Source organism: Fibroporia radiculosa, assembly GCF_000313525.1.
Source record: "Fibroporia radiculosa TFFH 294 genomic supercontigs, scaffold19687, whole genome shotgun sequence".
Taxonomy (NCBI): domain Eukaryota; kingdom Fungi; phylum Basidiomycota; class Agaricomycetes; order Polyporales; family Fibroporiaceae; genus Fibroporia; species Fibroporia radiculosa.
Window position 1 is genome coordinate 7,368 of NW_012133498.1, and position 12,630 is coordinate 19,997.

The 12,630-nt window shown below is 49.5% G+C and overlaps 5 protein-coding genes across 5 annotated transcripts; 1 reads left to right on the forward strand and 4 right to left on the reverse strand.

The window, feature by feature from the left end:
- Positions 1–862: 862 nt before the first annotated feature.
- Positions 863–1,669, reverse strand: FIBRA_07908 (uncharacterized protein; the record flags this gene model as incomplete). Its single annotated transcript, XM_012329570.1, has 4 exons — positions 863–1,126; positions 1,180–1,411; positions 1,467–1,554; positions 1,615–1,669. The coding sequence occupies 4 exons, from the start codon at positions 1,667–1,669 to the stop codon at positions 863–865; spliced, it is 639 nt and encodes a 212-aa protein (XP_012184960.1).
- An 817-nt stretch (positions 1,670–2,486) lies between these two features.
- FIBRA_07909 (uncharacterized protein) lies at positions 2,487–2,852 on the reverse strand (the record flags this gene model as incomplete). Its single annotated transcript, XM_012329571.1, has 1 exon — positions 2,487–2,852. One exon carries the CDS (start codon positions 2,850–2,852, stop codon positions 2,487–2,489), a length of 366 nt encoding a protein of 121 aa, XP_012184961.1.
- Positions 2,853–3,894: 1,042 nt separating this feature from the next.
- On the forward strand, positions 3,895–4,651 carry FIBRA_07910 (uncharacterized protein; the record flags this gene model as incomplete). Its single annotated transcript, XM_012329572.1, has 2 exons — positions 3,895–4,101; positions 4,154–4,651. The coding sequence occupies 2 exons, from the start codon at positions 3,895–3,897 to the stop codon at positions 4,649–4,651; spliced, it is 705 nt and encodes a 234-aa protein (XP_012184962.1).
- Positions 4,652–6,954: 2,303 nt separating this feature from the next.
- On the reverse strand, positions 6,955–7,172 carry FIBRA_07911 (uncharacterized protein; the record flags this gene model as incomplete). Its single annotated transcript, XM_012329573.1, has 2 exons — positions 6,955–7,040; positions 7,094–7,172. 2 exons carry the CDS (start codon positions 7,170–7,172, stop codon positions 6,955–6,957), a joined length of 165 nt encoding a protein of 54 aa, XP_012184963.1.
- Positions 7,173–7,592: 420 nt separating this feature from the next.
- Positions 7,593–8,962, reverse strand: FIBRA_07912 (uncharacterized protein; the record flags this gene model as incomplete). Its single annotated transcript, XM_012329574.1, has 5 exons — positions 7,593–7,905; positions 7,956–8,280; positions 8,334–8,455; positions 8,754–8,849; positions 8,943–8,962. The coding sequence occupies 5 exons, from the start codon at positions 8,960–8,962 to the stop codon at positions 7,593–7,595; spliced, it is 876 nt and encodes a 291-aa protein (XP_012184964.1).
- Positions 8,963–12,630: the final 3,668 nt, after the last annotated feature.

Below are 12,630 nucleotides of genomic sequence, written 5' to 3' on the forward strand. Positions count from 1 at the left end.
GTCAGCGGCGCCAGGACGTCCTGACCAGACAGATGAGCAGTGTAAACCTGGTCTGAGTCGTGGTAGTGTGTCAGGAGGCACCCCGCAGAGCTGGTGTTAGACATGCGAGTAAGGGACGGAGAGACGGAACCCCCTAGGGCCTTGGTGCTAGTAAACCGCGGAGGCGAGGAAATGCTGACGTTCTCCTGTACATGCGCACGAACTGCAGGCTGAGCGGACCAGCAGCGCCTCAGCGTGTGCGTGCTAGGAGCTGGCTTTCTTCTGAGACCGTACTCGAGCCTTGAAGAAGAGCTGCATATAGGACGTCTCAGAACATTGGGCTGCATGGTCTTCATGGTTCATGGAGGCGATTGAACAGAATGCATATGGACAGGACAACAAAATCGTGGACGTCCAAACGACGCGTCAGGTGCATGTCCGGCCAGACGCGTCGTCGCGGCAGGCAACCTGCATATGCACCACGAGCCGCAGCCAAGCCCGAGAATGGATAGTTTAGCTGTAAAATGATACTATTTCGCGCAAGCATATACACATCACAATTGCAGAACAAGCACTAGGCCCACTGAACCCATGTATATATTCACCGTGACAGACACCAGGAAGCCACACAACTACCAAAGACAACGTTTAGGCCATCCGCACATGCAGACACAAATACGGGTTAGGTATAAGAGATAACCAGCGAATCAACCAGTGAATCCTACGACAAGAGGCAGTATGAGAGAAATCAAGAAGAGCGCATGAGCACGGACGCATCAAAGGCACTGCAAAAGGGAACAGGAATTGCAGGAGGACAAGGAACAAAACCGGCAGGCTCCTGAAAAGACCTCCCACCCGATACTCTGTTCCCAGTCAGCGAAGCCTAGAGCTCATCACAGAACGGAAGGTCACTGTCATCACCATCGTCATCGTCATCGTCATCACCATCGTCCTCAGAGCCATCAGTGGCAGTGGACGTGGGAGCAGGGGCGGACGACGCAGTGGAAGGGGTGGAGGTCGGGATGGATGATGCAGGGGTGGACGCTGGAGTGGACGATACAGGGGTAGATGCCGGAACGGTCGAAACAGGGGCAGATGATGCAGACCCGGCAACAGGAACGTCGACGTCATTCGCAACGCAGAGAACCTGCGGTGAAGTTCAGCGATCGGCCATCTATTTCATATCATTGTGAAACCAACCTCGCCGACGTAAATGTTGTCACAGGAAGAGTCGATGTTTGGGTTGTTCTCATAAAGCAGCGTAGTGTTGATGTTGAACGTCGACGCAATGGTATCACAATCGTCGCCAAGGTCAACGACGTAAGTGTTGCTGCAATCCGAGCCCACCCAACCTAGACAGAGACTCTCGCCGGGAACAAGGTTGCTGCAATCAGAGTTGACGGTACCAGAATTCACCGTGGCAAGCTGATAGCTGGCGAAAAATGATCACTCAGAAAGACGGACCCAATGGTGGAGACACGACGCACGTTGAGGAGTTATGAGCAGCAGAAATGCTGTTACAGTCATCGCCCTCCTGGACGGTGTAAGAGCGAGCGCAAGTTTGCGCGAGGGTGACTGTCGAGCGGTAGCTCAGGACGAAAATTGCGAATGCCACGAGAATACACGAAAACTTACAGTGAGCGAAGTAGGGCAATGCGACGAGCGCAGCAACGACCGAGCGAGCGAACATTATGTCTTTCGAGAATGGGGGTGCAACGAGCGAATGTGCTTGAGAGCTACAAGGAGAGACAGGAAGGGGGCGGAGCCGCGCTGGTCGAGGAGGCCGTCGTGAGAGGAGAGAAAGAAAGGACAACCTGTGCTGAGCTGATTGCCCCCGTCTTGTGTTGCCCGCGGCAACAGCCGATCCTGCCTCCGACCAAATTGATCCCGGTTTCCCTCCGGCTGTGCTGCACAACGTGCTGCAGGCGGGCACCGCACCATGGACTCGCATGCCAGTCGAAGCTCGAAAACGGTGAATGCATTCTACGAGGGATCGAGGCTCATAGGGGATTTTCCAGGGCCCTCGCTCCGCTGCAAAACAGCTCGTTTGTTAGAACGGGCAGTGCATTATACACACCACTGACTGTGCTGCCCCTGTCACTGAGATGCCTGAACTCGAGTTTTTACTCAGTGATGGGTTTTCTGATTCAATTCGCTCCTCAGTGAATGCCCAAATTCTCAAAGTAATCCTGGGTTTCAACGCGGACATGATCAGCGATTCGGCTGTGCTTGCTACATACGTATTGTTGCAGATTGTATCCGATACGTCAGATCACGGAGTAAACATCGATCCAAAATATAATGATTTCAAAAAATGCCGCGTTCATATGCAAGAATGAACACCTAAGGGAACTGTTGGCCAATACCATACGGACGCAGGATTGTTCTACTGTGTGCCGGCTCAGTAAGTTTTTTACTTTATATTCAGGTGGTTTATACTCCGTACCCTTAGATACATGTAGAGTGTTGAGAAATGCAAATCTTATCTAACCTGTCACGGCTGGTATTCAGCCAGATCCGTCATTGTTCATATCCCGGGTCCCCCCTTGGGGTAGAATATAGTCCACTTGACATGCAACGTCCCCCAGGAACGCGGGTGGTGGGTAACGGTCCGGCTCAACCTTCCATGACTCCATAATTTGGGAGGCGACATAATCAGCCTCATACTCGGAAGTGAACTGGTCCCATGCTGGGTTACCAGGTAAAACTTTTTCCTCGATAAGGTGGCGGTCAGAGCAGAATCTCCGGAACGCATTTTTGTGCCAGAGAGTATGAGCATATAGTAACGCATTGGCTACGGACGAAAAGTCGCCATTCTGTCGGTCCGCTGCGGCCTGAGCTAGGATCTCTGCCCACTCAAACGTTGCAACCATTGGGTTGAGCTGAAGAAAGATGAGAACATCATCCTCTGTCCAACCTCACTGGTGTTGTATTTGCAGATGCTTGAGATCATCCACCATATATGTATGCAGACTGCCCGCCTTGTGTCGTATCCACATTGGGCACTCAAATAGCATGCGTTCCCTGGTGTCTGCACCTCCGGAGCATGGACAGTGCATCGGACCCGGTATGTGGTACTCCTCCCGGTATGAGCCACTAGGGAAGTGATTGGTCAAGACCCTCACAGCCCGCGCAAACTCCTGGTTATCCTTACCAAGAGTGTTCATGGGATACGACAATTTCGCCATATGGTGAAGGGGGTTGTGGTTCCGAAATATCCACATACGTTGTCCCCTGTATTTGTGTGACCGCCAAGCATGTGCCCATTTCACCTTCGCCTCGCCCTGGTCAGGCAGTCTGCCACGGCCCTGGCTTGAGACACAAACTCCGGTTGCTCCCCCCCGAAGGCTTCCTTAGCAAGTTCATCAACAAACTCATTCTGGGGCACTCCCTTGTGAGAGGGTACCCAGAGGAGGGCTCAGTAAGTTGTACATGTATTGTCATCTTGGCTGTATTAGCTGATAAACACCACAAAGAAATGCTTCGGTTACAACAATAAAGGTCGATTACTCCGTTGACAACTGAGTCGTCATGGCAAGGTAAGGCAGGGGGAATTTGCATCTGCCCCTGATATAGCGACTCATTTATCCATCAGCTATAAAAGCTGCGTGGTCGTTGTCTTACAATGGCGAGCTCCACGCACACGTATTAGCATCTATCAACAAGATAAATAGGGGTGAACCTTACGGGAATTTGGTACCGCTAGTCCAAAGTTTGGGTACGGGAAAGTCCCGATGGTAGACCAACAAGCAAGGGCGGTCTTCACGCTGCCGTTTAACCTATGTAGTAGTGCAGACTCTCCAGGTAGGCAGCCTCTGGTTTCGAAGAGACAAAAGCTCGTTGATAAAGCTTTGATCTTGCAGGTCTCCCCTATCCCCCTCCCGAGCCTGAAATACGTAATCATCTAGTATTAGCATGTCCACAAGAGCGCCTACGTGTATACTATGTGAACTGGCTCAAGCACATCTTCCGCGAAACGAGGAAAGCTTTGAGTATATACCGTCACAACAAAACCATACGGATCTGGCGGGTTGTTGGCGGGAGTACCGATCCAGCATCTTTCCCGATGTCAATGAGACACGTCGTAATGGGCTATATAGGACCGTAGTGAAAGCCCAACGGGTGAGTTACTTCATTATAACTTGGACACAGGCTCTCATAGTAAACTCTCAAGATCGAAGAGCGAATCGAAGACAAAAATATGGACATTGTTGAGGCGGAGGCCTGTAAAGAACTGGCCTTACTTGAGGCCGAGATTGACCGCCATGTTCAAGATCGAAAGGGGATATTCGCTGACAATGTCAAAATCATGTTGCATTTCGACGAGGCTCACGTCTTGACAGATCAGGATGCTCCCTCAGGTGCTGTGCCTCTCGTCACTGAAGATTTTGTTTTGCAGAAAAAGACATTGTACGACGTCTTTTGTTCTATTCTATTGTACTTCCTGCCTAATCCCGTCTTCGTCATTTTCCTGTTCACAGAATTCTATGTAGAGCACCTTGCCCCGAATAAGCCTATGGCTCGATCTTCTAGGTTTCAAAAAAACTTTGCATCAGTCCAGGCGCCGATCACCGAAGCTCCCTTCTATTGCTCCGATCGATTTCCGCTGGATGTTTGCAAAGTCACGATGGAGGATCTGAGTACTGTGGAATTTATGACGCAGTTTGGATGATCTCTGTAAGAGGATATCATTGTTCTTTGCCCTCTTTCTGACTTATTCTACTCCCGTGCACAGCTTCTGGATAATGTTGGCAAGCGCAAAGGACGAAGCTTAGAAGGCATGCATGGCGGATGATATGATACGCTTTGCTCAATTAAAATCGCTGTGTACCTAACGAATCCACGACAAGCCCTCACCTACAGTTTGCATCGCGATGGTTGACATCAAGTTAATGTTGGACTACGAACCTCACTGCGAAGCAACGCACGATCTTACGGACGATTTAGTTGCAAGCCACATGCGAATAGCATATTCGATACCCCAAAGTCACAAGTATGTGTATTCAGGTTATCCTTCCGAGCCCGTCCTGACTGAGGTGGCAGCTCGACAATTGGCCATTTTCCGCCGGGAGCACTTGATCTCAATTCCAAAAATCCTCAGCGAAGCACTTGCAGGAGGGCTTATTGATCTCGGAGAGCGTGGAGAAGTAATCGCACGAGCGCTCCTTACCATGGCATACGACCGTGCCGTTGAGTCGGAGCAAGCAGAGGTCAGGCACGTGAACTACAGTAATGGATGTTTGGTGACAAACTTTATCGAACACTTATTCTGTATTATCCTTCAAATGGCCCCCTGCAATGTTGAGCATGGCGAGCCACTGTTCAAGGCGTTTGAACATGCACAGATCCGATTCATGCACTTTGTAAAGCTTGCCGATAATAGCGGAATCACGATGGAAGCCATGTTGCATTGCTATATGCGAGGGATGGCACTCATATGTAAGCATGGAGAACCTTCTGTGGATGCACTGTTGCCCGTTTTTGATGGATGCGGTCCCCTGCAAGAGAGCTTGATGACCGTCCTCATGGCGTCCATTAAACGACGTCTCCAGCAGGGGTCGATTGCTGCATATTATTTCGACATCAGCACAATGCAATTTTTGCCCTCCGGGAATGATACCCGCCCTGTCATCGTGTTGGTGGTGGAGCTCGGAACCCGAAACGCAGCAGATCTATCTAGAAGTCGACGAGGTTCACCACCCCCCCAAAGGAGCCGAGATGGGTGCATTGACCCCGGTAAAACTCACTCACACACTTGCAGGTCAGAAACACAAATAAAAACCCAGCGTCCATCCACAGTATACTGCATTTGCGTATGGGTACTCGGAAAACATTCATGGGGTGATTGATCCTGGAGAGCGGCCAATCTACGAGTTGCTTCTTGTCAATAGTCCATAAAGGTATTTTGGAGCGACATGCCCGTCAGGAGAGAGCCATGCTGAGTGCCGTGATGAGAATGAAGCCTGTGTGGACATGGAGGGAAGACAGCTGGCACTGGGCCAAGGAGAATGAATGTGCTGTCGAAGATGACGTTCTTATGACTGAAAATATCGCCAGCTGTTCGCAAGAGCAAGGGGACAAGAGTGTTTCCCGTGAAATAGTTGAAGATGCGCGTATGTCTGAGTAGTCGATATGTCTGCTCCCCTACGATGCTTGTAAAGTAGTTAATTAGTTGATGTCATGTGAAGCATGTATCAGTATAACCACCTTCCTATGTGTTTTTCACTGCTGGGACGTCAGTAGTCAAACCGGCGATGTGCAATGTGACTTATTGCTAGATAATTATGCATAGCGCGTGTGGTGTGTCCTGGAATGCGTGACAGAGAGCAAACAAAAGGGAAAATACATTATGAAGGCAATTGGGAATATCTAATCTCTTCGTACGGAGGTACTACAAGTAGCAAGATTGTGGTCCTTAATCCCATATCTAACACATAGCTAGATTCAAGTGATGCATTCAAGTCTGAGGATCGCACCGTAACATCACATTTGAACGGCATGACATGGCTATATGAGATGGGAAGGAGGATTCATGTAGCTGAGCATGGCAATCATTCACCTGTCCTAAACACAACATACCTGACAAGTCCTGAGGTGAATGCAACCTCGGGGATGATTTCACGTCCTCCTGCATCTCGTGTCTTTCTGATGTCAAATACCGTCAATATGTTTGCTATCGTGAGGAATATTGACATCTCAGCAAAGTGCGCGCCTTGTGGGGAGAGGAGAACCGTCAGCGATGCCACGCACAGAAACCTGATTGGCAAATGTAAGCCTGAAAGCAAAGAAATTTCACGCACTAGAACATACACGCCGTCCATAACCAAATACCCAGCGCCGCGGATCTGGCTGTGGGGACTCTCCGAGATAGCGCTCAGGATCAAAGACGTCAGGCTTGGGATACACAGATTCGTCGCGCGATATTGCCCTACGGTATTCATCGTAAGAGAGGAATCAAAAGCACGGAATACACGCTCAGCAAAAATTCGCAATAACAGTTGTGCCCTTCGGGATGAAGTAGCCCTCATACACATCATATTCCGTCACGCGATGGGACACGCCTGTGTCGTGTGAATAAATTTATGGACACAGGGCAAGTTATAACCCGACTTACCAGTTGGAGCAATCGGCGCCCATCTCTGGACTTCTCGCACGACTGCGTTCAAATACGGCAAAGCTTCTTTATCGTCCATTGTGGGCAAGCGATGACCTATTGTGGCTGCAAGTTCCTATTGAGCACAAGTCTATATTTCAGGATACAGGTCATGGCAAGAATGAAAGCCTGAAGCGATGCGACCGTCTGCATAGATTGTATGTGAGAGAAAGGATATAAGAGGCGAGCGAGTTGCAATGTAAACGCACTGTATCTTCACCTCCGGCATCCAAGGCAACTCGTGTACTTCCCAACTTCCTCCTGTTCTGCTACGTCATCCCGCGGAACAGAATCAAGGGCAAGGAGACTGCAGGAGGCGAAAGAGTCGGAATAGGTACCGGATGCCTGATCGAATGCATGAGCTAGCATTAAGCAAGACAGAGTATTCAAAAACAAAGTAAATAAATTATCCAAGGTCCAGAACTTCTGGCGATTTGGCGTTCATACTCACAATTTGCTCCTAAACCCAGTTCCATGGGAATTCATCAATCTGTAGAAACTGAGTCTTGTATTTTCGAGCAGCACGCTGGAAGCTTGCAAAGGGAAACCATTCCGGAACATATCTTACTATGTGCATGATCAGAGACCCAGTATGTAAAAATAGGAGGGAAAGAGACATGCGAATCGGATAGTTATCAACAAGCCATCTGCCGGTACGCGTAAGCTCTCGCTGCAAATTCAACACTTCGTCCACGACAGAGAGAATGGGGTCATTGGCGCCTTCGGAGAGCGTCCACCCGTACGTCAACTTGAGAATGACAGCGACCCCATATCTAAAAATAGGATTTAAAATATCTGTGTGAGGATGATGAACAGAGCTTACCTCTGTATATGCGAGATAAACTGCTCCGTAGTCTTCACTAAGTTTAGGAGGAGTAAATGGAGCTGATCCGTCTGGAGGTTGGCATAGCTCTTTGTGGCTCGCGCGTTTAGACCAGTGGCAAGTACTTTTCGATACTTCTTGAAATGCGGATGTACGGACGAGGAGTTAGAGACAGCCTTCTTGCGTCCGACAAGCTCTAGTACGAAAGTATACATGGGACGATCGGAATATATATCGGCCCTTGCATCAAGGAGATCAGCAGCAGCTTTCGATGTATTGAGGACTATGTATTTCTTGCTGAGCGCATGGAAATAGACAACAGGGCCTACGAGAATCGTTGAATGCCCTGGAATAATTCTGAAAACAATTGAGACACACCATGCTCGCGGCCCCATTTCTCGTATGTGCGCCAGGGATATTTAGTAGGCAGATGACGAAAATTTCCATAATAGAATTCCGGCTTTGGACCTGGCGGTAGAGGAGTGCGACGGGGAGACAACCTGTAGCCAATGACAAGAGCAATCAAGGTAAGGGAAATCAGAAAGAAAGATATGACGAGCAAAGATTAACACAATTTGGAATGCAGCTAGATACTATTAAAGTAGGGGCAGAATGTGGAGATTCCGAGGCAAAGGGGCTGGCTTGTCATTCCCGGTCGGTGTTGAGTACTGAGTCGTTGAAATACACGCGAACGAAAAGGAGTTGACACATGCTTCACTTGAGCATGTTCGGAAGGTGACAGAGATGAAACCTGGACTAAAACAATCGCGGATTCTTGAACAGCTCTTAGAGACTTACTTAGATCCCAAGATCGTCAAGCGCCTGCTGAACGGCTTTTCGTAAGAGAGATCTGCAGCTGCTCTACAGATACTATCACCGAGCGCAGAGGTCTCTCTATGGGCATAATTCAGTATCCATTTTGTCACCTTAGTATGGGAATTGGATACATAGTATCGTGGGATTTGCTGTGCTTTTGCCTTATCCTACCCATAGCCGCTCACATCCATGATTCATCATCATTACATAGTACACAGTTGTTTTGGGGGGATGATGATACAAAAGTCATATGATGGATTGGTTTCGTGGTCCTTCTTGTTTCTCCTATGTTGCCTTCATAACAAAATCCTCATTCTCCCTTATGTACAGTTTCATACAGCATTGGATTCGACGGTATGTGCCCGGTTTGTTCAGACGAAGACAACACCCGTAGCTGTCGCACTGACTTCACAAAGATCGAATCGTGAAGTCAGTACACCAACGTTTCACGCGAAGAAATATATGCAGCATTAAGTTACATTTAAAATACATTCCCAACCAACACGAGCAGTGTCCGCCGTTCAGCAGTCTTCATTAAGTGGGGTTCAAATATCCTTCGGCAACTTGCTAGCTAAGCTGGCGGCCAAATGCATGGACGGACACCCGTACTTAAGTAGAGCTGCAGAGCCTTACGGCCCAAAGTCATCCAGTCGTGAACTATGCAAGAGTCTGATGCCACACTCGTGATGCTTTGTTCGGTCACCGACGTTCGCGATCTCCGTCTCTGTCCGCGCAGCTATATAAGCGATTGGCGTATAAGACGAAAGTCGGATGACTTATGATCTTCTTGCTCTTCTCTCCACGAGAATTTAACTGCATCTTGCGCAACCTGAACTCCAAATAGACTGCAATGACACAGTGATATCGGACAATATATACGACACGAGAGGCCAATGTTCACAGATTTGTGCAAGTCAAATAAATCCCTCGGGCCTTCTAAATTGCTTCCGCCAGAAATGTGAAACTCGCATATATACGCTCACGTTCGGCAACTTGGCAAAGCAGATACAGATTCCAGAATGGAAGACAGGTTTTAGAGGCCATGCAGTAAGTTTGCATCTGTAGAATCAGAAACCCTGCAGACTTGTCTTGTTGAGGAGCACTCATCCCTATGTATCTCGAAGGACTAGGGAGAAACGGCGACAACGATGCGAGCTCTAAGTCTAAGCGACAACAACTAGAACCTGTGCGGTGTCACTTGACGGTCTATATAGCGACGAGCGGGAGAGCCCTGGCCCCTTCAAAAACGGATCTTTGCGAGTTGCTTGCAAGCTTGCAGCTGTGTCTATATGCGCCGGATACTGCCGTTCGGGCGGACTTCGTCGGCTTGAAGAATCAGAATGTTCGTATTTCATTCCGGCGGCTTGCGAACCGCGCATGTACTCCTCATAGACCTGGGGCACCAGACCAGCGACTCGAATAGATGAAGTTGCGATGTGAGCGCGTAAAAGAATCAAGGAGCCCTGAAAAGATGCAGAAATGGGGCGAGCTCTACGCTTGCTTGACACTGACAGGCGCAAAAGTTCACCGCTGAACTGCGAGCGTCAGTTGTTGAGCGCCGACTAGTCGTGCTTGAGCAGAGGCTCAAGTTACTCACATTGCTCATCATGACGAGGATGCCATGCAAGACGACGCTCGGCGTGCAGCAGTTCGCGTACTCCCTCAGGACAATGCGACTTGCCGGAGAACAATACCCTGCGCATTTTCGGCGTCCGAGCTTGATGCCAATGTGCCATACGTTGAACAAAGGACCTTGCCGGGTACCTAAGCATCACTGCGATCCTGCGCGGCCATCATAACCAGAGCCGTACGGAAACCGCCAGGGAATCGGGTCCTACAGCCATGGAGCGAGCAGATCGAGTGTCTGAGATCTTCGGCATATCCAAAAATGAGCACTAAGTATTCGCGTATCTGCTCGTCCACGGGCGCTCCGTCGGTCATGGTCGATTACTTCTGCCAGCAGACAGCTTTGTCCAGGCCTTGTAGCTTTGGGGAGCTATGTTTGGAAGGCGGAAAAAACCTTTTCCGTCTGATTCATGCTCCAGGCGTCATGGCTATAAGCAGGTCGACACAGTCGAGGCGGACCATACTTGGATGCGATCATCGTCTAAGGGAGGCAGGCGTGACTATCAATCTGAAGTTCGAAAAAGTCGGGTTATGGAACTATAAGAAGTTTTGTATGACTCAAGGCGGCGGACACTACTTAGTTGTCGATCAGCACAGAATGGTGCATCAAGACAATCACAGAGTAACATTGCCTTATAAAGGTTCACTTATCCTACGTTGGGAGTATGCGTGGACCAAAGACGCCAGTTTGCATCCTTTAGTGCATAATTTGATGAAGGTCGGTTTCGAGAATGATCTATCAGCGCGAGATAGATATCGTGAGATATTAAGACTCTGATTCGACTTGCGGAAGGCAGCAGCCAAAGAATCTCACCTGGCATGTTCTCAATATGAGAATGCCAATACAACGTGCAGACCCCGCATTACTTATACCACAGCCGTGATAAGACGAAGAATGCTTACCGCTATCAGTTTACGGCAGGTGTGACTACCACTGTTCGAAAGCGTGAGAGTGCATACACATGGATCAATATGGGCACTTTTCTCTACTTCTGGAAAGCCGCAACGTAAGGAAAGGGCACGATAGACCTGCTCGAGGAGACCGCGAGATTTCACCATGCCATGCTGCCGAAGATATAGAAGGTCGTGTGAGACCATCGATTGGGGGCGCACTGTTTCCGTTGTCCTTCGTGATGCTACGCTGAGAAAATCCCGCCAAGAATGTGCAAGAGTACTTGTGGAGCAGTTGGGACATTCGATTTCGACTTCGAGATGCAACGAGATCGCCTTGCTCTGTCCCTGAGTGACTTGAGCAATAGACCCAGGGTTGTGATAACCGACAAAGGCCGTTCTCGAATTTCATGGATCCTAGGACAGACAGTGTCTGGAGAGGAGCGTGAGATGCAAGGTGAGATTAAGCCACGCGTACGATCTCGCATCATTTGCTCTATTCTGTCGAATTCGTTGAGACGTATATTCCATGCTGTTAGGGCATCGGGTTGAAAAGAATCTAGAAGGCTAAAATCAGGCCACCTTGAGACGTCGAGTGACAATCAGAAGTTTTCATAAAGGCTGGGATGGATCAACCACGGTTTCAGCTGGAGCAGATTGACAAACAGATAGCACCGTCAAGCGATATGAATGCTCCAGAGGGAGGGAGACGAAATACACAATGCCATGTGTGAATTTGATGAGCCGTCCGGGCATGCGCTTTAATCGGATGCGACTGCTTGGTGTGGCTGAGGAAATGTTTATGGAGTCAGGCTGGGGAAAATCAGTACGTAAATAATGCCGCAGAATGAGATTGAGCTGGCCGTTCCGAAACTGAGCTGACGTGCGGCCGGTCAAACGTACAACCGCGATAGCGGACATTAAAGATACATTGAACCACAAAACTCGGTCTATGTGCGCCAGGGAAATGGGACAGGGACGGGGTTCCGTGAGGAAGGATTTGCATGCAAAAGGTTATTGGGTCGAGATGCGTATGCCACATGGCCCCGGGATGAAGAGCGCGGTATACCACGGGACGGCCGCGTTGTGCAAGGGTGAATCATGGCGTTGAGAAGGCCGGCTGGCAGAGAAACGAGCAATGGATGGACGGTTCCCAAGCGGGGGGAATATTGGTGGTGATGGAGGTGAAGGGGTACGCCGATGCCGACAGGGGGATAAGAGGATAGCGGTTGGGACGGAGAGGAGGACGGAAAGAGAGGCGTTCTGAGAGACACAAATACCGTCCGCCGCCGTCTCGCTCTCGTTCCCATGTCAGAGTCGGCGCGGCGCCAGCCACCCCGCC